The sequence below is a fragment of the Miniopterus natalensis genome, chromosome 12 (genome assembly GCF_054644295.1).
Source record: "Miniopterus natalensis isolate mMinNat1 chromosome 12, mMinNat1.hap1, whole genome shotgun sequence".
In the NCBI taxonomy this organism is placed as follows: domain Eukaryota; kingdom Metazoa; phylum Chordata; class Mammalia; order Chiroptera; family Miniopteridae; genus Miniopterus; species Miniopterus natalensis.
In genome coordinates this window covers 65,238,649-65,263,349 of record NC_142092.1, presented here as the reverse complement: position 1 = coordinate 65,263,349, position 24,701 = coordinate 65,238,649, and the positions used below count along the sequence as shown (strand labels likewise).

The 24,701-nt window shown below is 49.1% G+C and overlaps 1 protein-coding gene across 1 annotated transcript in view; it reads left to right on the top strand.

The window, feature by feature from the left end:
- Positions 1 to 3,224: 3,224 nt before the first annotated feature.
- Positions 3,225 to 24,701, top strand: part of TTLL11 (tubulin tyrosine ligase like 11) — a 169,290-nt gene continuing 147,813 nt past the window's right edge. The window contains exon 1 of the mRNA XM_016211053.2: positions 3,225 to 3,656. Within this exon, the coding sequence (XP_016066539.2) occupies positions 3,240 to 3,656 (417 nt within the window). The 5' untranslated portion in view covers positions 3,225 to 3,239. The remainder of the gene's footprint in view (positions 3,657 to 24,701) is intronic.

The following is a 24,701-nucleotide window of genomic DNA, read 5'->3' as shown; positions in this document are numbered from 1 at the left end:
TTAGAGTTTCTTGAGAAGTCAGAAAAGTGTCAGTGATGGACACGGTGGCATTCAAAGACCTGACAGTGAGCTCAAGTGGGTCTCGTTCCCTATTCTTCCTTTCTCTCAGGCTTGTGTTTCAACCATTCTGCTCCCCTGAAAAGGCTTATGATTTATCCATCTTAAATCTCCGTGCACGGAGCCTTTTCCTCACCTCCCTCTCAATGCAGGACCTCCTCTAGCCCTGGGAGCCTTTGAACCAATCAGCGAAGGTTCAGTGCTGGATTCAGGAAGACAAAGCCTTGATGGGGGGGGGGCGTGGTGGGCAGAGCACAGGCTGGATATCCGCCCCTGCAAGGCCTTGTTGTTCACCTGCAAGCTTGTATACAGCAGCCCCGCCCGCAGCCTCTGAATCACCGCCTCACTTACCTCTCTCTACCCGATTCTTACTCCGTCTTGAAGACTCAGTTTATAGCCCACCTCTTCTGTGAAGTCTTACCTAGCTTTCTAATCCACACTAAACTCTTCATTCGCTGAACTCTTAATTTTTAACTCTTTGCTTTATTTGGCACTTAACTGTATACTGCCTTGTGACTCCTCTTGTCTCACTCTCTTGTGTCATTACTTCATCTGAAAAGGTCTGAGTTAGATTGAGAGATCAGAGGTATCTCTATAGATGTGTTATTTACACTAAATGCTGAAGTGGGCAGAGATCTAGAGAAAGGCAGAGGAAAGGGCACATGCAAAGGCCCTGAGGCAGAAGATGTTTTAGATGTAAGGCCAAAATGAATATCTCTACATGAAATGGCCTATGCAGATTTGACAAGTGCAGTGGAAGACAACTTACTAAGTTATGCATTCATACTACTTTGTTAGGCAGTTTTGCTCGAGCCCCTGAAAACAGGGATATGGAGATTAATCGGACCAGACACATTCCTTTCCTGACAAATGGAGGAGCTAAGATGGTTTCAGTACAGACAGGCCATGGTGGGAGGGTCTGTGCATGTCGGGAAAGCTTAGAGAGAGGAGCTATTTCTGCCTGTGGGGACTGAGGGAAGCTTTTCCAAGAAGGAGACATCTGGGGGGTCTGACGTAGGAGTTTCCCAGGCAGAGACACGAAGGGAGAGCAAGTCCAGAGCGAGTGTTGAAAGGAATGGAGACAGGGAGAAGGGTGAGTTCAGAGGATGGCCATCAGGAAGCATCTCTTAGGAAAATCAACGTGCTTGGACCTGATCTGTAGATAGTGGGAAACCAGGGGAGGTTTCTAAGCAGGAGAGTGGCCCGTCTGGCTGCTGGTGGAGACTGGAGTCAGGGAGACCCACGAGGAGTCTGGTACAGTGGCCCAGGCTAAAGGCCTGAACTGGGACAATGATGGTAAGAATGGATAAGAAAGGAAAGACGGGAGAGACATTCCAATGTAGAACCTTTAAGACTCGGAAACGGACTGGTTTTAGAAGGCCAGGGAGAGGATGAGTTAGGACTCCGTAACTTGCAATCATGGATGGCTGCATGGAGGTGGTGCCCCTTGCTGGTGACACCAGAGACGCGAGGAGGAAAGGCAGGATTGGGGTGGGGGTGGGGTAGGTTGGTGGAGAGAGACGGGGACTGCGCGTGCTTCTCTGTGGTACCATGGACAGCTCCAGAGCCTCGGGATAGACTCCGCAGGTCAAAGGTTTTTGACTGGCTGCCTTAAAATCAGAAGAGGGGCTAATTGAACACGCAGACTTCCCGGCCCGTCCGGATGTTCATCATCAAAGTCTCTGGGGCTCCTGGGGCTCGGGACCCTGCGTTAGAAATAAGCGCCCCACTATCTAGAGGCAAAGCGCAAGCACGTTGGTTTTCCCGAGACACCCCCCCCTCTCCCGGCCTCCGCGCCCCTCTCCGGCCTCCGCGCCCCTCTCCCGGCCTCCGCGCCCCTCTCCGGCCTCCGCGCCCCAATCCCGGCCTCCGCGCCCCTCTCCGGCCTCCGCGCCCCTCTCCCGGCCTCCGCGCCCCAATCCCGGCCTCCGCGCCCCTCTCCGGCCTCCGCGCCCCAATCCCGGCCTCCGCGCCCCTCTCCGGCCTCCGCGCCCCTCTCCCGGCCTCCGCGCCCCTCTCCCGGCCTCCGCGCCCCAATCCCGGCCTCCGCGCCCCTCTCCCGGCCTCCGCGCCCCAATCCCGGCCTCCGCGCCCCTCTCCGGCCTCCGCGCCCCTCTCCCGGCCTCCGCGCCCCTCTCCCGGCCTCCGCGCCCCAATCCCGACCTCCGCGCCCCAATCCCGGCCTCCGCGCCCCTCTCCGGCCTCCGCGCCCCAATCCCGGCCTCCGCGCCCCTCTCCGGCCTCCGCGCCCCAATCCCGGCCTCCGCTCCCCTCTCCGGCCTCCGCGCCCCTCCGCGCTGGGTCCGGGCCTGCGCGCCCCTCGGGGCTCTGCCCGGGAAGAGCCTACGTCGGACCCCCGCTCCCCCCGGCAGAACAGCTCCTCTCTCCGAGCTTCCCCGGCGCGCGGGCCCTCGCTCGGGCCGGTCTCCCCGGCCCCACCTCAGCCCCCCGAGGGCAGGACGGGAAGGCGCCTGGTGCCGCCAGCCGCCGCTTCCCCGTCTCCGGGGCCGCTCTGAGCCACCGGGAGGCGTCCCTCTCTCGGGGGGGCTCTCCCAGGAGCTGCAGGGGCGTCTTCCGAGGGCGAGCTGCGCCCCCGGGCCTGGCTCGTCCTGCGCGGCCTCAGACCCGCGGCTCCTCACGCGGGGGGCGGGCGCGGTGCCTCCTCCGGACCCGCGCTTAGCCCGGGGCTGGGTGGCGGTGCGGGGCGTGCGCCTCCCGTGGGAGGGTTTTGTCTCTGCGCCCCAGTCCCCAGGCTCCGGAGCGCCCCTCCCCGCCACCGAGGGCCCAACACTTTTTACCCCCCTTTCGCCTCCAGCGTCTCCAAGCTCCGCGCCCCGGGCGGGCCGACAGACTTCCCCCTTCCCCGCCCCGCCCCCGCCCCGCCCCCACCCCGGCTCTCTGCCCTCTTCCAAGATGGCGACGGCCGCCTCTGTGACAGGCCTGGTCACGTGGACGCCGCCGCCTATGAGGTCGCGGGGGCTCGGCCGGCGATTGTCCCTTCCCGGGATCCGTCCGGAGGCCGCGACGGCGCTGTCAACCGGAGCCTCAGCGATCATGGCAACGGGCTCGGGCGGGGAGCGCGTGGCGGCGGCGGCGGCGGCGGCGGCAGTTTGGTCGCGGAGCGCGGCGGCGGGGCGGCGGCGGCGGCGGTGGCAGTGGCGCTGGCACCGGCCCTGAGCGCCATGCGGCGGGGCGGCTCCGAGAGGGCGCTGGCGGCCGGGTGGGAGGCGGCGGCGGCGGCGGCGGCGGCGGGGCAGGTCCGCCTGGACGTGGGCGCGTCCGGGGAGCCGGAGCGCAGGGCGAGGGAGCGGCGGGCCAAGGCGCCGGCCCGGGCGCAGCCCCGCGCGGCCGAGGAGGGCGACGCCCGCGTCCCCCGGCGGCCGCCGCCCATGTCGCCCGGGTCCAGGCCGAAGCCGGCGCCCGCGCGGGGCCTCTGGCCGCACGGGAAGCCCCGGAGCAAGGGCCGGAGCTGCAAGCGGAGCTCGGGCCCCGGGCCGGACGAGCACCACTCCCTGCGGCCGGTCACCGTGGACAGCTCCAAGGCCAGGACCTCCCTGGACGCGCTCAAGATCAGCATCCGCCAGCTCCGGTGGAAGGAGGTGAGGCCGCCCCGCCGCGTGGGCCGGGGGGGGGTGGGGTGGGGGGGGTGGAGACACACACACACACACACACACACACACACACACACGCGCGCGCGCGCGCGCGCGAGCCCGTCCAGGGGCTTCCAGGCCCGCGGGCCGGGTTAGCGCCCCTTCCTCTCCCCGCCCCCGCGCTCCGGCCTCCAGCCCTCAGCGCCCGCCCCGCGTTTTGCAGATATTTGTTGCTATGTCTGTCTCCTCGGCTGGCTTGGGAGCCCCGGAGGCCTGGGACCCTCCCTCTCTCGCTTCTTCATGCAAGTTCTATTTGTGTCGCACTTGCTGTGCTTTGGAGGCGGACAGACCTGGGGTCTCACGATGCCCGGCCACTTAGCCATGTGACCTTGAGCAAGTTGCTTCGCCTCTGAAGCCTATTTCCTCCTCTGTAAAGTGAGGCTAATAATACCCATCTCCTAGTTTTGCACGTATTAGATTACTGTAGCACAGCCCAAGTGCGCAGTGAACGCCACCCTCCCCTCTCTCTTCCCCCATCGCCATCATGATGATCACCACCACCACCATCGCCATTGTCATCATCAGCGTAGGCACCCTATCTTGTGTTCCAGGGCTTGGCATATGACAGGTGTCAGTAAGTGGCGGGCAAAAGGGTGAAGGAAGGAATGGGTTATTTGTTCCTGAGCCTCTGTTAGACCCTGTGGGGCCTGGGATGAAGCACCGAGACATCCTGCCGTATCTGTTGCAGTTGGCTTAGTGGATAAAGCCATTTGACTTTATTTGCAGCTTCTAAGGCTATTTAACTTGCTTTCAGGTGCGTGAGGATTGTGATTTAGGGCAGTGGAGTCTGAACACGGAGGCCCAGATGGTCCGCTGATGGGACAGGATCTGCCGCAGGCAACTTGAGGACTCTGGGACCTAGTACTGGGCCTTGGCTGTGGTAGATGTCCAGGGACAGTTTTATGAAGCTGGAACATGCAGAGAGATGGCCACAGAAAGGATGGATGAGGTCAGAGGGTTGATGCCCCAGCAGGAAGGAGTCATGTGATTTGGAGGGAAGTCAAGCCTCAGGCAGGGCAGACTTCCAGGTAGGTAGGGGTTAGCTACTGGGGAAGTCTGACTTTGGGTGTCAGGGTCCTTAGCCTTGGGACTTGGGATTCAGGGGAGAAATTTCAAGCCTAGGACACCTGGAGAAAGTGAGGGAGGACTCCCGGTTCTGGACAGGGTCCCTGGTCCGGGCCAGAGATATGAGGACCAGAACAAGATAAAATTAGTGTCATAGTCCCAGTGAAGAGACAATCCAGGGACTGAAACCAGGCCACAGAGTCAGGCAAGCTGATTGGCCCAAGCAGGGCCTGTGCTTAGCTTCGCCGTGTGGGAGAGAGAGACATGAAGCGGCTAGATCTCGAGAGATGGAGCAGATGGATTCAGAAGTAAGCAGGCATACATGCCAGCCCAGGTTCGCTCACTCACTCCGTAAGGGTTCACGGTGGATGCTGGGCCCTGCGGATCAAAGATGCTTAAGATGTAAGGTACTCTTGCCCTCAAGGACCTTACAGTTCAGTAAGGGATAAAACACCACTGCAGTCATGACAGAGCCTTTGCTGCTGCTTCCCGAAACACTCTTTTCCCAACTAGGTGTATGTCTGACTCTGTCACTTCAGGTCTCTGATCAAATGCCACTTCCTTGGACAGGTCTTCCCTGTTGATCCTTGTGTTCTTCTTTCCCTCCCCCCCCCCAGCATTAAACTCTACCTGACATTTGTATTATATATTGTTTGTTTATTGTCTGTTTCCCTCATTAGAATGTAAGCCCCATGAGGGCAGGGGCTTTGTTTTATGTAGCTCTGTACCTTCAGGTGCTCAATAAATCTTTGTTGAATGAATGAAGATATCATGTGATGAGTGTTTCTCTTTATGTAAAGTTCTATGTGTTGTCGGAGGTGGAGGAAGGCCAGCTCAGGGAGGGCTTCCTGGAGGAGAGAGATGGGAACTGAATTCTGAGAGCTGAAAAGGAGTAGGTGTTATTTAGGGGCTGTTGACTTGGATCCCTGGTAGAGGGAGTAATTTGGGCAAAGCAGAGGTGTATTCGGGGTTCAGTATGGCACAATGGCGAGAGATGAGGCTGGAGAAATGGCAGGGGTCAGATGGTGTGCCACGCCGTGGGATTTGGTCTTTTTGGAAGGCTGTGTGAGAATTTTACATTTCTTCCATTTATTGGCTGTGCTGTCTTGGCAAGTACATTAAACTTTTTAGGCCTCAGTTTGGCTATCAGTCAAATGGGGTGGGTTGAGCTAGTTCAGTGGTTCCCAGTCTCTCTACTGCTGCAGCCACATAATGGTGACGCTATTCTACATGACACCCTTGCACTGGTGAACCCAGTGGGGGGGGGGACACTTTCCAGGGCACTTCCGGTAACAACTGCCCTCTCCACCCCAACTCTACCTTTCTTTCCCACTTAGAAAGCAAACTGGTGTTAAGTAGAGGTGCTCATTCTAGAATATTTTATACCATAATTCACTCACAACAGTAAGACTTTACTATTAGATGTATGATTATTTACTTAATGCCACTCTTCTATTAGTCAGTGAGGTCCTGAGGGCGGGGAAGGTGTCTGACTTGTGTCCCCAGTGCCCAGCACACTGGAAGTGTTGAATACTTACCGAGTGATTGAATGAAATACTTGCAACAGAGCCCACACCTCATCTTGACACCCTAGAATGTGGAGTTTGAAAAGTACCAGACTAGGTAAGCTTTAAAGTTCCTTCCAGCTTTAAACTCTGATTGTGGTGTTCTTAGTACCTGCTACAAAGTTGACTTCATGACAAGTAACCGATATGTAAACCAGGTCCTAACACAGTGCCAACACACGGGCTCTCTGGCTTCAGCGCCCCATCTGTTACAGGGCAATGTGGGACAAGATCATCTCTAACACTCAGCACTGACATTCTAGCAGCAGGAACGTGTACTGGGGGCTGCAGTGCAAGGAAACGAGCCAGTGTCCCTGCGTCATACTGTGCTACTGCTGCAGGATTGGAGGGTACCCAGCTGGCCGGTTTTGGCCCGGGGGGGTGGGCAGCTCAGGCAAGAAATAAGGTCATGAAGACCAACCAGGGTGGAAGTTCTGTGTCTCCTCTTTTGCGTGCATAGTGAGGGGCTACCCGACCCAGTCCCCTTAGCAGGGCACATTCTTCCTCCTTTTCTTCATCCCATGTACATTTAACAACAACAATAACAACCACCATAAAGAACCCTTACATAGCTCCTACCCTGCGTCAGACAGTCTTCTAAGCGTTTTACACACACACGATGTTTGATTCTCCCAACAGCCCAATACAGTAAGTGCCTGATTGTCTCCCTTTTATGGAAGAGAAAGTCGAAGTACACAGAGGTCAATTTATCCAAGGTCACACAGCTGGGAGGTAGCAGAGCCAGCATTTGAAACAGGTATTTCATCTGAAGCCAGCTGTCAGTTCTGTCTCTCCTGCTCCCTACTGGCTCTTGCCTGCAGACCTGCCTTAGGGGTTGCAGATACAGAGGTGAACAGGGTCCACTCCTTGCCCTCCAGCAGCTCCCAGTGTCCAGGGACAGACACCCACAGACTCTTCCAGTCTAGTCTGGGAGTTGTGTGGGTAAAGAGTACTTTATACAGTGTAGGAACAAAGGCAAGGAGTAGGTATGAGGTTTTATATGTAGGATGGGGTGATGGCAGCTCAGGGAGCGCGTGGGAGAGTGGAGGGAGGGCGGAGGAGCGGGATCACAGAGGACGCGGAGAGGCCATGCCACGAAACTCACACTCCTGCCTGGAGGGCGTGATCACAGGCTCTTGCCACATGCAGCCCAGGCTTCCCTTGCCCACCCTCCATCAGTCCCGAGTGAACCACGCCAACCGATGATTCAGTTTTCAGTCACATCCGCTCTGGTCAGGTCTAATTCAACTGTCTCCACAACCATAAAATTTATTTGAAAGAAAAAACCACAAATGTGAGCTCTGTAGACTTGGAGATGAGATGAAAGTTGATTCTAGAATAGGAAAATGGTGTTTACATGAAGTCACAACATGAAAGAGAGGGATGGGTCCTGGCCCATAGTAGATGCTCAATAAATATTTACAGAATTGTATGGTCCGCTTCCAGGCACGCGAGCCTCCTTCCTCCTCTCCCATATATTCCTTTGTAGTTTTGACACCCCCATTAAAGAAAACCTTAGGGGAGAGACGCCTTGGAGAATAGATGCCACTGTCGTCTGTGAGCTGCCCTCCCTGGAGATGTAGGTTGTGTATATGTGCACAGCGGTGCCATGGACACCAGCTAACATGGATGAGAGATTTGATAGAGGGACCTTTGTTGGTAAAAGTTTGCCCAAGCCCCTGTCCCAAGATCTATTACCGTGTGAGCTCTTTGTGTGGGAGACTCCAAACCCTGAGAACAGCGATCATGTTTCTGTTCCAGGAGGGCTGACACCTCTCCTGCACCGCATCAACTCAGGCCTCCCCGCCTCGCCTGCCATTTGTGTAAACAGTTGTTTCCCTGGGTGTGTTTGAACCGTTGTCTAGTAATTTTTATAAATGCCTCGCAAGTCCTTAGCAGCCGTTTCTGATGGCGCCTTCTCTCCTCCCATCTGCTTCTGAGTCTGGCATCTGAGTAAACCCCTCTGATCCTTAATGAAGCCAGAAGGAAAGGGCAGTTTGCCCCCTGTGCCACCGTCCCCAGATGGAGTGCGGCTTCTGCAGGAATTCCTTCAGTCCCCGCCCAGGACTCTTACGAAGGCCAGGTTTCATATTTGCTCTTTATGCTGGTAGCGAGATTTTCTTTTTTGTGTGTGTGTCAGAACTATGGTTTATTGGAATTTTAAAAAACAACAGTGGAAAACTTTCTGGTCCTCTTAGGTTATTTACAAATAACTTTGTTCAATTTTCCAAAACAGTATGTGCTTATATAAACATATACAGTTCCCAAGTATATAAAATAAAACCCCAAATCCCTACCCCCCACTCTCTGTTCCTCTCCCTCCCTCCCTTCCAGTTTTCCTTACAGGCACCACCAGGGTACAGTTTGGCATGTTTCTTTCCAGATTCCTTTCTTATTCCCGTGTGCATCAAGATAACAACTGGGCCGTAGTAACAAGCAACCACAAAACGTTAGTGGCTTCACAGCACAAGTTTATTGCTTGCTCACACCTGGGGGTTCAGCGAGGGTGTGGGGGGCTGGGGTTCTCATCATTCTTGGTGGTTCAGAGACCCACGCTTCAGCTCATCACCTGCTTCAATGAGTCACTGAGGGAAGGGGACAGGGTAAACTGTGGCTTTTAAGACTTCTATCCAGAAGTGACTGCTCACATCTGATTCAGCAACGCATGGCTGACTTCAGAGGGGCCGGCCTGCGCTGTCCTCCCATGAGGGTGTAAAGAGGAGGGTGAGAATATCCACGCATATGATGACTCTATGACTGTACTAAAAAGCGTTGCACTGCACACTTTCAATAGGTGAAATGTATGGTGTGTGAATTATAGTTCAATAAACCTGTTGAAAACATGAAAACATGCCACCTGCTTACCCAGTCCTTGTCAGTGAAGAGTACGTGTCTCCCAGGTTGTAACTGGAAATACGCTTCAGGAACTCAAATTAGTTGAGTGTGCCCTGTTGTTAATTCTACACTGCAGCATTGCCTGTTATTGGTGCACGGACTCCTTGGACACCCGTGTCTAATGGAATGTTGTCCCGGTGGCTTAAAGTAGCGGGAGCTGTAGCAGCGCTCCAGATTCGCATCGTTAGAGTGAGTTTTGTGTTTGTGGGGGTTAACTTGAGTGTTTGCCTGAAGAATAAAGTTTAGGCTGCTTATGAGGACTCCTCTATAACGCTTTCCATGACCTGAGATGCAGTATAGCGTGGTGGGTGGAAGCATGGGACTTGCAGCCAATTGAACATTGGGCCGATTTTACTGTGAGCCTCAGTTTCTTTATGGGCATCATATAATCAGACCTCATGGAGTTGTTTGTTGTCAGCATAAAAAGATATAATCAGGTAAGTCCTGGTATATGAAGACTCAGTTGAAAATTTTTACTAGCCTCTGGCCCTAAGCTTCTCTAGACTTACTGCATATATCCCATGCCTTGAGCTTTATCTGTTATTAACACAATACTGCATGTGGTTTTCTTGAGCCTTGCTGCCGGACCATTCCCCTTTACCTTTGTTGGTGGTTTTCCTTCTCCTTAGAATGCTTCCTTCATTTCTTTGGCTAACCCTTATACATCCTTCCTGGATCAGCTCATGACTCCTCTTATCCACAACTCTTCCTTGACTTCTACACATACCCCAGTCTAGGCTAAATATCCATCCTTGATTGCTACGGTATTTTATATCGCTCTCAATTTGATTAGTTTTCTGAAGACACAACATTTGGTTTATTGATGGTGTCTGTTGTATCTTTGTTTTCTATTTCATGGCTTTCTGCTCTCTTTTATTTCATTTCTAATACTTTCTGAGGGTTTTTGTTGTTGTTCTTTTTCTGAAATTAAGTTTCATGCTTAGCCTATCATCTTTTCTAATAAAAGCATTCCTGACTACAAACTTGCCTTTAAGTACTGCTTTGTCTGCACTCACATGTTTTGCTATGTAGCATTTTCAAAAGTCACCTTTTAGTTCTGTGTATTTTACATTTTCATGACAATTTCTTCTTGGACTCATGGATTATCTGGATTAGTTTTTAAGAGTTTCTAAACATATGAGGTTATTTCTACTTATCTTGTTATGATTAATTCCTAACTTAATTGCATTTTGGCTAGAGGATGTTTTCTTTCTTTACTTCTTTCTTTTTTCCTCCCTTTCTTTGCCCTCTTGCCTTCCTTGTTTTTTCCTTTTTCTTGCTTTATAGCCTAATACATAGTTAGTTTTTGCAAATGTTCTATGTGTGTTTGAGGAGAATAGGTATTCTCTAGTTTTTGAATGTGATATTTTACATATGTACATTAGATATGCTTGTGAATTGCATTATGCAGATTTTATACTCTTGATATTTCTCTCAGATCTATTAATTATTTGAAGAGTTATGGTAATGTTTTCCTCTATGATTGTATACTTCATATCTTTTAAAATGGATTCTTTTTCTTTTTTCCACTTTCCTCTGGGTTATTATGGGAGTTATTCATTCTATTTTTTTTCTTCTAGGGGTTACCATAATGTAATAAATGTAGAATTCCAGAAAGTCTAAAGATAGTATCTTCACTCCCCACTTAACAACACAAGGATCCTAGGATGCTTTCCTTTTGGTTCCATCCCTCCTGACTCATGTCCTTTTGTTATCCAACATTTTAGTTCTATCTTTATCTTTTTTCCGTAACTTCACAAATTAGGCTTTATTCTTTTACATAGTCTCGGTGCATTTTAGATTTACCCACCATTTTACCATTTTCTTTGCTTATTGTTCGATTTTACAACTCGGACCATCCTGGGGTCATTTTCTCCCTCCTGGATGTAATCTTTTAGAAGTTCCTTTATGTGAGGGACTATGTGTAATAAACTCAGTTTTCACTTGTCCAAAATTACCTTTATTTTGCCCTCATTCTCGAAAAATAGCGTTGCCGTAGTCCTCACTTGATAGTTACATGACCTTAGTGCTTTGGGGATATGCTACTGTTGACTCGCCTCTGTTTTTGCTGCTGAGAAGTCAGCTCTCAGTTTACATTTCTCTGTTGGCGGTAAAGTGCCCTGTCTTTCTGGCTGCTTTTAAAGTCTTCTCTTTGTCTCTGATGTCTCCTGTGTCATGATGACTTTCTAGGTGAAGATTTCTTTTTACTTATTCTGCTTGAGATTTGTTGGGACTCTTCCTTCTGAGGTTTGGTATCTTTTATCAACTCTGGAAAATACTTTCAATGTTGTCTCTCACTGGGTCTTTGTCTTCTCTCTTCTCGTCTGACTTAGACGTTTGCTCGACCTTTCTTGATAGTGAGTGCACGTTCCTTGGAACTGTAATCTCTGATAGTTCTCTGAGGTTTATGTTTACAGTGGGGATTTTCATCTTGTGCAGGTGCCTCAGAGGGCTCTACTCATCTAGAATATTTAAAACAGAATTTTTGGTCTTAAGCTTTTTAGGTTATGGACATAGTTGGATTCTGATTCCAGACTTGCATCAGTAAAGTGCCATGGTTAGGCATTCTGAGGGGACGCTTTCCCTTCTATTTTTCCTTTCCTGAGCTAATGCCAAGGCAAGGTGGGATTCGTGTGTGTGTGTGTGTGTGTGTGTGTGTGTGTGTTTAGTTCACCCCCTGAGGATATGGCCTTGCAGAGGGTCTGGCTTATATGGGAGTTCTAATCTGATGTTTGCCTTGCCAACAGGCATTCAGGGGCCAGACCACATGTAGAGGCCAGAGCATTGCCTATATCCAGGGAAAAAGAAATTACACTTGCTTTTAAAAAGATACTCTGGCTACCCTGTAGAGAATGGGTAAGAGAGGGTTCCCAAGTGGAGGCAGAGACAGGTTAGGATGCTCCTATTGACCTCAGGGGCGAGACAGTGCTATGTGGGACAGGCTGGTGCTGGGTGGGGAAGGTCATTGATTGAGACGGTCTGTCTCTTCCCCTAGACTGTGAGTTACTCAGTAGCAGGGAGCTTGTCTTCTTCACCTTCCAGTCCTTCAATGCCTGGAACAGAGAAGGCATTTAGCAAATGTTAATTAAGTCGAACTGTGTAACCAGTAATGGTTCTCGTGTTGTTTTTCTGGACTCCCTTCAAAGTGACCATTTTCCTTAAAAGGAAATGACATAACGGGATTCCAGGCAGCCAACTCATCCTGTCTCTGGCATTGCAGAGTTCAGGCCAGAAATAGAGAGCCAGCTGTATGCAAGCCATGAGTTTTGGCCAGGTTTACTTTCCATGATAACATAGCTTTCTTTAGCCTGTGCTCTTGTTTCTTTCTTAAGGACTCTTAGACTCTATTTGAGATTACCTGTACAAAACCTCATTATTTTAACCTCTCTAGGCAGGTTGCAACGATGTTCCTTTAATGGTATGTTATAACTGTGAAAACTTCTTACTTCTAAGACATTCTTCTCAGAAAAAGTTCTGTGTCTAGGGAACAAAGGTGGGTCCCTCCTGGGTGACAGTTTAATAGGCTTTAGCTGGTCACTAAGGGCTGTCATTTGAAGAACTTATGCAATGCTATTCCATTAGTGTGTGCAGAAGTATTGCTAGAAAGTATGGTGACTAAAGTATGCAAATATTATCTTAAGTTCTGAGGCCTTGAAAGGTCTTTGTTATTCATTCAACAAATGTATGTTGAATGTGTACTGTGCCCTAGCCCTGAGCAAAGCACTGATGGTAAAGACACCGTCAGACACCATCCCTGCCCTGAACCAGGGCCACCACTGGCTCATACTGTCCTTTCGTGTGAATTAGAAAAAGGTGCCCCTGCTCCTCAAGGAAAAAAATATTACATTAGTCAATATATTATTTACAACTCAAAACAAATTTGTTACAGCAAATGGATTATTAATGATAAATGAATGTTAGTTATTGAATAATATTTACATGGTAGGATGAAGTTCTCATTGATGTAAAACTTGGAATTCAAAAATATTCTGGCACAGTAAACATCAGATGATTAAACCCCAATATGAAACTTCACATTTAACTAGAGTACTGATACCAATGAGGGATTTTTAAGAATAAGTTAAAAGTACTCACCAATTATATATCAGATGTAGATCTTATTTAGAAGCACGGTATATTTTAGATGTGACTAGACCAACAAAGTCTTTTGATCACTCAGTTTGTCAAACGGGAACAATATATATATTATATTGTTAAAATAAGACACTTGACCACCAAGTGCCAAAAAATTCTCATCATAAATATAAAATTGCCCCAAATCATTTGATGTTTGTTTACCAAACCAGAATATTTCTGAATTCCCAGCTTAAATCAATACTTTCATTATGACAATATGTAAAATTATATATTAGTAATATTTGTTATGAATAATCCATTTGTTGTAGAGTAAAAAATATAAAATGTGAAAAGTGTTCAAAATGTTAGAGATGCCTGCATGGGGACAGCATCACGGCACCCTTTGGCATGACCTGAAAAGCCACTCGTGGGGCCCTGCAGGCCCCAGTCTGGGGGGAGCAGGCTCAGCCGGAGATCCCAGTGTGCGGCGCTAAGAGCTCTACCAGCAGTGTGTGCACACGTGGTGGGAGACAGGGCGCAAGGCAAGGTCAAGGCTTGTGTGCGAGAACTGAGTAAGGAGCAGAGGCTTGGCATGGTTGGCTGTAGCCTCTAAACCCTCTTTCTGGGTTCCTGCTGTCTCTGGATAAGTGAGGTAGCTGAGTTCCAGATGGGGGAGGTGTTTCTATTTTTAGATGGACTATATTACTCTCTCCTCTTGTCTACCCCTCCTTCAGGTCTCTGCTATCATAGCATGAACCAGCTTTATTGTTACAGCTTGTTTAATTTTCTTTCTTTCTCACCAAATTTTAAATTCAACTAGTGCAGGGGCCACGTCTGTCTTGTTTACTATTGTTTATTATTGAATCCTCACACTGCAGTGCACAATGCCTGCATCCTGTATATAAACTTTTGATCGATATTGGCCGAATGATTTTTTATTCATCCTCAGACATTTCCTGAACCCTTATTTTGTGCCATGGACTCCACTGAGCACTGGGCAGACAAAGGAATGACCTCAGAGGAGAATCAGGGAGCTCACTGTCTAGTTATTACACTCAGGGAAGGAAGAGCAATGTTGAAGGGAGATGGGGGACACCCGACTCAGACTCAGGGCTCAGCGAGGGCCTCCTACATCGGAGGCCTCTCAGCTGAGTCTGGATGAAAGAGGGGCGAGCAAAGTGTCCAGGGGTGGAGGCAGGACAAGTATTCAGACAGGGCTCAGCACGCACAGTAACATGGCAGCAAGCTGGAGCATGGGGAATTGGGGGGACTGCAAACATTTATTCTGGCTGGAATACGGAATTTGAAGAGGAGAGAGTGGTGAGTGATTGAACCTTGAGAGGTAGGCAGTAGCCAAGTCTGAGAGGTCTGGGGAGCCGTTGAAAGGTTTTAAATAGGTGTGTGTGTGTGTGTGTGTGTGTGACAAAAGTCACATTTGTACATTGGAAAGACCCCTCTGGCTGTGGCGTGGAAGGTGTGATTAGGGGTTGGGTGGTGAACTGGAAGTAGGGACAACCTTGAGGGCAAGGACAGTGGTTTCCTGGCCGATTTCCAGCACCCAGCAAGTGAGCCTTCCAGCACCCTCTGATGCAGGTAGTGTTTATATCATTAGCTCTACCTTACAGATAAGGTAACCAGGGCTGGGACTGACCAAAGGACTCAAGCCCAGGCCTTTGCAGATGCCAAGTCAAGTGCAGTCTCCTTGTCCCATGCTGCTGGGCAGGGCTGTGGCAGTGCTGGGGAGAGAACTGGCTCCTGGTGTCCTTTCTCCCCAGGGATCGCTGTCCTACTTTTTCCAATGAGGGAGGGGACTGAGGCTTCCAGCTATGGAGGGCCATCTAAAGTGTCCCTCAGGGCCATGAGGCCCCCTTCCCTTAGCCTCCTTCCAGGCAGAGAGAGATGGAGGCAGCTGAAAGCAAGTGGAGAGAGATTTGTGGGCCACTGGCATTCTCATTGCCTGGGTATCACGCTGCTATTTAATAAAAGGCTCATTTCTTGATGGGCCATTAAGTAACCAGTGATATATTTCAACCTCATTGAGAAGGAAGACGCAGAGTTAAATCAAATAAATTCAGACCCTGTGGAAACAAACGGATAAAGAGGCCATTCACAGGCATGGCCCTCCTCCAAGGGGAGGGAAGGAAACCAGCCATCCTCGGGTCTCAGCTGAGCCAGGCACAGGTTTTCTTACTCAGTGCCTGTGCTTGAGGAGACGTGCTGTGCGTTCGGTAGGTGCGGGAGCGCAGTGCCCGGGACACTGGCCACCAGGTGGAACTAGCATCTCAGTTCCTGGGCCCGTCCTCTCGGCCTCGGGTCCTTCCCTGCACCACGCCGGCTCCTCTGTGCGCGCTGTTCTCTCTGCCAGGCAAACAGTGATTGTGGTGCAGAGGGTGACCCGTGCGGAGGTCAGCAGCCAGTTTAGACAGAACACTCCCGGAGGCAGGAAGGAGCCCCTCCGCCTGCCCCTGGTCCTGGCTCAGCACCGCACCTTCTGCCAGCCCTGGAGCCCGACTGAGCCTGATGTGTCCTCACTGCCCTGAGCAGGGAGTGACGCTGGCCTTTCTGCCACCCTCTCACTCCTTTCCCTTTTGTCTGCCCTTCCCTCTCATCCGCTTCTCTGCCCCTCAGATAACTTGTCTGGCCCTCCTTGATGATAGTAATGTGCAAAGTGATGGAGAATCTGTGATTCCTCCTCGGTGTCACATCTAAGGAGACTTTGGAAGACAGCCTCACCTGCAAGAGCCGAAGGGATGGGTGCCTCTGTTGGGGGGACAGGTGTGGGGTGATGTGCTTACACTCACAGTCTTTGATCGCGTCCTAGCCAAACATTGAAGGCCCTTAGCCGCTCCCCTGCGACCCAGTTAGCCTCACCCCTGCTAGGCTTCCCCTTCCCCCCAACCCCCAGTTACACTCTGTCCTAACAGCCACCCTTGCTCATACCCGTCTCTCAGCCTGGACTAGCTTTTGTTTCCCCCACTCCCTGGGTGCTGGACTTGGGGCCCCCCTTCAATATCCAGTCAGCCATGAGCCCCACCGTGAAGCCTCGCGCTCCCCGCAGAAGCAGCCGCTTCTCCCTTGTGTCCTCGTGGCACTTGCTCCGTCCCTCTGCAGATATTGCTTTTCGTGGGAGATAAAGATTTGTGTGGGCACCAACCCTTGAGCAGTATGAGGACAGAGATGGGGCTCCGGGTGTGTGTGGGGGGGTGCCTGGCCTACGGTAAGTGTTCAGGGAGGGACTGTGACCTGGAAGAATGGAGAATGGTGCCAGCGCTGGCCTCAGCTGCAGCGGGGCTCTCACCTACCCTCACCTGGGAGAGTGGCCGCCCCTCTCCATCCCTCCCTCCCAACTCCCCCCCCCCAGCCCCACCTGTCTACGGTCCTGATACCCTTGCTGACTGATAGTGAACAAAGGAAAACATGCCCTGTCCCCTTTGCTCTGAAATGTGTCTGACATGGCCTACAGAGACAGGGCTCAAATACTCTGGCAGTGGCTCCGTGGCACAGGGAGGGACTCTCTTAGTCATCCATGTAGTCACAAGCCCTGGACAAGTGCCTGACTCCTAGTGGCTCTGCCATCCCTCGGGGTCTCTGCATCAACAGCCAGCAGCAGGAGAGGAAGGAGCGAGGAGGAGCACACGCCGGAGGTTTCTCTGTGTGTCCTGCATGTGGCACATCCCACTAGGTGGAGCTCAGACCCGTGGCCACACGTATCTGTTGTCAAAGGAAACCAGAGCTGGACAGGAGCAGTAAAAGTAGATTTTATTCAGGATCTGTTGTAATAGGAAAAAGAGACCTGGGGATGGCCATGGGTCCAAAAACAGCAGGACAAGTGGGGATTTAGAGCCAGGGAGCAGGTGGGTCTGTGGAAGGATGTTCCTAAGAGGAAACATAAGGGGTAAAGGGGGTTACGGGGAAACCAATTTGACAAGATTCTTGCTGAAGGCGGGCCAGGGAGGTGATGTAAAGGGCGGGGGATGAGGAATCTGATTACATATCGATATTGAGGGTAGGGGGTTCTTGCTAAAACTGGGCGATGCGGAGATCCACAGGGAAGCGCAAAGGCCGAGGCCTAGTTGGGGAGAGGGCTCGGAAGAGCCTGACTGAAGTTTGGTCAAGGAGAGATTCTGTCACTGCAAGGGGGACTGGGAAATGTCATCCAGTTTGTCCAGGAAGAAGTGACTTTGGTGAACAGCCTGCAGTCTGCCACAATGAAGTGCAGAAAAAGGATTTGGAGTTTGTCAAAGCTGGGTTCAGATCCGAGCTCTGCTCCATGCTGGCTGTGTGGATGTAAATTAAAGAACTGGTCCAAACTTTGAGCCTTGGGTTTCTCGGCTGAGTAATGGGGGATAGTAGCCCCTGCCTTAGAAGACAATTGAGAGGTAAGTAGGGAAAGCCCCAGTGGTACATAGTGGGTGTCCAGGAGCCACTATTATCTTCATCATTACCATGTATCTCAATTTTACTTGGCTAAAAATTTAATAACATGCACATGATAAAAAACCTACATGGTCAAAGTATAAACACTGAAAAATATGTCTCTCACTCACCCCACCTTCCCTTCCCTTCCTTTCCTCGGAGGCAACCACGATGAGCAGTTTCTTGGCATGTTTCCAGAGCTGTGTCTACACAGCAAACAAGTGTACGCAGCCCGTTTTATTTACCTGAAACTTTCATGGGTTGCACTCTGCTCTGTACCTTTGATTTTATTTAACAATATAACTTAGCTATTGTTTCCTATTGGTGTATAGTGATTTACTGCACCCTTTCTTATGGCTGCATAATATTCCGTAGTAAGAGTGCAGCATCACTTATTTAACTCGTGCCCCATTGACAAGCATTTAGCTGTTTACAGGGCGTTGCCACTATAAAGCTGCAGTGACTGTGTCCTTGTATATGTTTCTCTGCACTTGTGTGAGAATATCCGTAGGATAAAAAAACACTAGGATTCATACTGTGCATTTAATTCTCTTCAAAATTAGGATTTAAAATGTGGACTGCTTTGCTCTGCTAGCTGTTGTGGAGAGAAAGGATTGGGAATTAGAGACTTGGCCTGTCAGGAGAAGGTGAGGGATAAGTCCCTCCTTTCTCTGCTTTTAAAGCCGTTACTGACACAGACCCTTGTTACCTCTGCATGTGATGCCTTGCTTTAGATTCGCAGCAGGAATATTTGGCAGATCTATAAACCAATGCAAATTGGCTTTTAGCTTCAGAGTTTATTTTCCCACCTAAACAAATTGTCAACCAACTTTCTAAATTCCACACCCAATGAAGGAGTTGGATTATCGAAATGAAGTCCATGTTTTTGTTTGTTTTTTGAACAGCAGAGACACAAACAGTGTCAGGACTTTCTCTGTGTTAGCTTTTTTTCATACATTAGCTCATTAGACCCTTGCAGACCTTCGAGGTGAAAAATTGTGTCCCTATTTTCCAGACAGAGACAGGGATGAGTTCACAGAGGTTAAGGAACTTGCTCGGGGTCACGCAGAACCAAGGTTTGCACTCAAGTCTTGATGACTGTACCCCTCAGTGGGCTCATCTTGTTCTTAATTAGGGGATTTAGGAGAACTTCCCTGAGTGTCAAATAAGTTTTGCCTATTGCATAAGCCTCTGATAATCAGCAGCGCCTCTTAAAGATTTTGTGGCCCTTCTGAGTTTAATAGAGGAGGAGGGTCTGTTATGGCTGCAGCCAGGTACCTGGCACACGCAGACAGGACCTCGTTCATCTGGCAACTCTCAGGTGACTAGTCCAATCTACACCTTTGGGTGGCCTCTCCCCCTCAGTTCTAAGGCAGGGCTGCTCTCTGCACGACCCTGAACTCTGGCTTGTGATTTGTGTCCTTCCCTGGTGTCCTCCCCACACCCTTTATTAAACTTCTCCATTGAAAGCACTTTCTAACTTGTATAGCATTATCATTACTGCTAATGACTCACCAAACCCCCACACCGCCGCTCTGCTCCCCCAGTTCTCCAGCCTCTGAGCTGGCGTCACCTTGGCTTGCAGTCTGCTCTCTTTTCTGGAACCTGGGTTCAGTTTTTCTAGCTCCCAGGAGATCTACTGCCTACGAACAAAAATCAGCACATTAAACTCCCTCCCATTCTCACATTTTCAAGCATCAAATCAAGAGAACCACATTATAATTCAATCCACCGGATCCTGGGGAGGGCCAGTTTCCACAGCATAGCTTAGGATCAGTGCTTGGAGCCTGTGAATCTGTTTTTTATTAATTTCATATATCTTCTTAGCCGTTGGTTCCATGTTAGCACACTCTTCTTGTTGGGCTATAAATTCACTCTTGTTTTATTATTTATCGACACACATTTGTTAAGGGCCTGATAGCATCAGGCCACCACCTCCATTGCCTCACATATTTCTCAGAAATAACCCTGCAGAGGGGATATTATCGGCCCCCTTTGCCGTTGGGGAAAGCGAGGCTCAGAGAGGTTCATTAACTTGTCCGTGTTTCATCTAGTGAGTGGTAGGTCTGGGATTTGAGCCTAAGCATTTGGACTCGAATAAATCTGTAACCTTTCCCAGATGAAAGCTGTGGCTTATAGTTTCTTACTATCTTGCTGCTTCGGTTACTCTACTCAGCTTCTTAATTAGCAATGAGTCCAAATCAGTAGCAGTTCCTGAGCCTTCAGGTGTGGGAATGCACGGCAGTTACATAATCCGTCCTGAGAAGTCATTACCTAATCCAGAATGAGAGGCGGGAAAAATCCACAGGAAATCTGGAGGAAAGGAGGGGCGCATTTTTATTTGACTGGCCGGCTGATTGATCTCTAGGGGACCCCTCCCCATTCCTTTTCTTCTTGGAAGGCTAAATTAGTTCAAGGAGCTCTGCCCGTTTCTTTAAAATGTCCAGGAGCTGGCAGTTCAAAGTAAGCTCCTTTGGTTTGGTTTTAGGTTTTCCTAAAACCAAGCTCAGTACATCCCAAGCTTGTTTGAGCACAAGACTCACCCAGGGCATTTGTTAAAATTTGATTTCCCAGTAGTGGTGGGACTTAGGGACTCTATTTTTTTTTTTTTTAACAAGCCCCCTTAGGCGATTCTTATGATCAGCCCAGCTTGGGAGACATTGAGCGTCATTGCGGGGAACGGACCCTCTTCGTGGAGTGTCCTCTTTGGGTTCGAAGCACAGCTGGTCACCTCGCAGGGCAGAGGTGAGACTGTGCATCCTGCCCTCAGGACGCATGGGCTTCAGCCCCCACCTGACCACGTACAGACCCGGTTATTGGGCAGGGCAGGGGCACGCAGTGTCCTCACCTCGGGACCTCTGCGGCCGCCTCCCCTGCCCGGGGGTGCCTGGCGGTGCCCGGGGGTGCCTGGAGGCAGGGCGTGCCTTCCCTTCCTCAGCACCTCCTCTCCCCCTTTTCTCCTTTCCTTCAGCTCCCGGGGGCACATTCCCCAGTTCCCCCCAAGCCGGGCCACTCATGAGTATTTTTGTGATAATTTTTGAAGTGTCTCATTCCAACCAGATTCTAGGCCCCATGAAAGCAGGAACCATGACTCTTGTTTGTTATTTACGACCGCAGAGTTTATTATTTATTATTTTATTAGTGCCTCTCATGTCCATGATCGCGTGCCCAGCACCTAGCACTTGAGTGGGAATGGACTCGAGTGTATCCTCACCTGTAAAACTGGGTGACCGCGATCCACCCAGGGGGTGCTGGGGGATTAAATGAAACAGTGAGCATGAGAGCAGCTGACATTCAGTAGGCATCTAATAAGTGTTAGCTTTTGCCTTCCTTTGGAGAATCCGCTTATGATTATTGCCCTGCACAGAGGAGGTTATACCTGAGGCTTGACGGCTGTTTGCTTGACACACTAGTCTAAAAAGTTCCTAATAGTTTCAGAGTCTTCTTTTTTCTCCCAGCCTGAAGATTGTTTTCCACCAGCCTTTTAACTTTGTTCTGGTGACTCATTTCGAGGTCTTCAATAATTTTACCTGATTTCCCGTGGCTAGCATATTTTTAAGTTTTCTTCATTCACTTTGGTGCTGGGAATGAAAATGACAGAACGATAGGTTGAACTTAGTATTTTAAAAAGATCATGTGTAGTAGAATGGGTTTCAAAGGTAGCTTTATGGTATCTCTTTTCCTGGAATTCTTTAGAAGAGAATCAGAACATTGACTTGTGAAGATTTCTTCTAATCCTTTGACTGCAAAATCCAGGCCAATACTAGGTGAATTCAGAATTTTAGCTTGTCTTCCTACCCAGTTATAACTTTTGGGTGTATGAGCACCATTCAGATTTAAAGTATAGGAGGTGGACTTGTCCTTAGTGGGTCTTTCCTCCCACACCTGGCAAGTGGAGCTGTCCCAGTGCCAGGGTGACCAACTGTCCTGCTTTGCCTGGGACTGAGGTAGCTTCCGGGGCACCTGACTTTCAGCTTTAAATCCAGGAAGGTCCCGCAAAGACCGGGAGGAAGTGGTTGGCTCTCCTCCTCAGTGCTCAGGGTAGCTTGTTGGAGGAGTAGGAGTGACAGTGATGTAAGCAGTAGCATATATATAAGTATATGTGTGTGTGTGTATATATATATATATATATATATATATATATATATATATATAAACACAGAAATAAATAAGTTAAAACCACTTTAAATTTCTGTGTGTGAAAGGCTTTGAAAATTAATTTTACTTTTAAAGCCACTAAACTAAGTGTGTCTTAAATAAATATAACTGCTTTTGCACCATTTAAAAATTCAGTGAAGTCATTTAAAAATGAGTGGTATGGATTATAAAACCCAGTCCTGTCTCTGGGACTGAATGACTACAGCTGCCAATTTATGGGAGCCATATCTAGCATTCAATCATTTTCACTGATATGCTGTGAATACTTCATCTTTGCAGTATTTTTTGCTAGTTAAGTTGCAACAATAGAACTGACATCGTCAATGGTGAATCTTTAAAATAGGTCAGTTTTGAAAGAAGGGCCTTAACTCACATAAATTGTCTATCATTACTTACGTCTCAAAGGTAAAATTTAAAACTATTTTACTATGTACTTATGCCTGTCTTCCCCCCCCAAAAAAAAGTATGTAAAGTGGCTTTAAAAATACATACATTGTTATAAGTTTAAAAAGTTTACGTAAAAAAACTCAGGGCACAGGAATAAAAAAATAGCATACTAAGATGAAGTCAAGGAAAAGTTAGTATCTAGAAATGCATGATCGAAAGATCTTGTAGTTTTTATGACAGCACACAGATTTGGTTCTGAGCTTTCTGGTTACCAAGGGAAACCAGAAGTGTACCAAGTTGAAAGTCACGGTGGCTGTAAGATGAGAGACGTCACCTAAGAGATGTGCTCTTTTTTTAGCACTGAAAGCTGGGAGGGTTTGCCCAGAGGGCCTTGGTAAAGACACTGGGTGTGACTGGCATCTCCCCAACACCCTCTAATCAATACAGTGCCATGGTTCTGTATGAGCCAGTGCCCCTCAGTGCACTTTGCAGGAGAAACAACCTAACAACCGAGTGTCAGTTAAGACCAGTTACTAACTTTTAGCACCCTGGTCCTTCCCTGGGGCTGGGGCTTAGTCTCTTGACAAGCTTTTTAGCATTCAGCTTTCTAGGTCCAAGCCCACCTCTACCAAATTACTTTCCCTGTACTTTTGAAAAGTTCCTGAATACTCCTGATAGAGAACTGCTTATTTAGAGTTAAAAAAAGAAAGATATTCAGAGAGGAAATCCAAACATCCAATAAATATTTGAAAAAAATAATTCCGTCTCACTTTGAATGATTATGAAGTCAGTGTTTATTAACATACAGTTCATTTTCAAAATTGAAAAGACTCTACAGAGATGAATCATTTTCCTTGTCAACGCCTGTTTTCAAACTGATGACATCGTGATCCAGGCCCTGCTGAAAATGCGAAGCAATAGAATCACAAACATCAGGAATCATTTTGTTCCGTATTTGTGGGCCCTCAATTCGTCAACTGTTGCGGGCTGTGTACCTTAAACTTTATCTTTTATGTATCCCTATAAAAAAGTCTAGTGGATAAATTTTCTTTGTTCAAAACTTAGTCTGGCTTCCCCCATTATTTCAAATCAGTTAAACCTGAAAAGAAATGAAAATTAAGTGATTTTTCAGCTGTTAAAGCCCAATATCCAGCACATAATAGGCACTCCATTAATGTTTGTTGTGTGGGTGAACTAATTAATTAGGACTAGAATCTTGGTCTCCTGGTTTCTAATCCTATAATATTTGTACTTATCATTTGCAATAGGATACAGATTTTTCCAAAGCTAACTTTGCTGGTTCAGTTTCTTCAGGATGCACCAGATTGATAACACCACGAAAATACAAAGATGTTTAAACTGCCCCCAGAGTGCTTAGAAACCTGTGGGCCGTGGAAGCTGACCGCAAGCCATGAGTGGGCTGCCTTCGCCTTAATAGACCACATTAGCTGATCAGGGTGACATACACTTAATGCAATTGCCCAATTATGTGGTCATCAGGGAAATGCCAGCTGTCATTGCCTACTGAGCTGGGCCATCAATCAGTTTGTTCTGAGGTCATTAAGTAAATTAAAAGGTATTGCTTAAATACTTAGTAGAGAAATAACAACCCCCATCACAAGGAGCGAGGGAAAGCAGCGGCTTTCACCACAGCTATTGGCTGTGTTAAGCTGTGAAAAATGAGAAGATCTGGAACGGGACAGTGTAGTTCAACATGGGAAACAAAAGGAGACTCCAAAGTTTGATAAGGGTGCCCATGCTCTCACCCTGCTCTGTCATATTTGGGGTGCTATTGCTGATAACTTCTTTTAAAATTCTGAGCAGAAGGGGGTGGCTCTAGGTGGGAACCAGCCCGTCTTTCTTGAATGGGCCCATATTGAAGGGTGTACATTTCCTTTACGAGAGCTGCCTCGCCCGTGGCGTCGTTAAACCCTGGGCTGGAGAAACGGGTGACCAGAGCCTGCACATGTCTGCGGTATGCCTGAGCGCTTTCCCATTAAGATTCGTTGTGAGGCTTATAGATTCTGGTTCCACTCAGTTCCCTTTCTGTTGCAAGACCCCGTAGTCCTGCTTTATACCCTCCACAACAAGCCACGTGCCATTGGCTCCTCCAGCGTCTGTTACTTGCCCACAACCCCTCCTGCCCCTCACCCCCAGGCACTGGGCAGGGCGCCTGGAATCCCGAGAGAATTAAGATGCTGTTCCTGCCCTGGGGAGACTCCTAATCACGTCCCCTCAGGCTCCCATGCCTAGGCACACCGGGCTCCTCCGGCAGAGCCTACCTTCCTGGTTCCCAGCTCGACAAGTTTCTACCAGATCACATCCTTCCCCCCAGGGGAATGACATCCTGCTCACGCCCCCATAGGCCTTTGGCCCTCATCTGCTGGAGCATTTGCCACTTTGCACTGTGATTTATTTACAAGTTCACGTG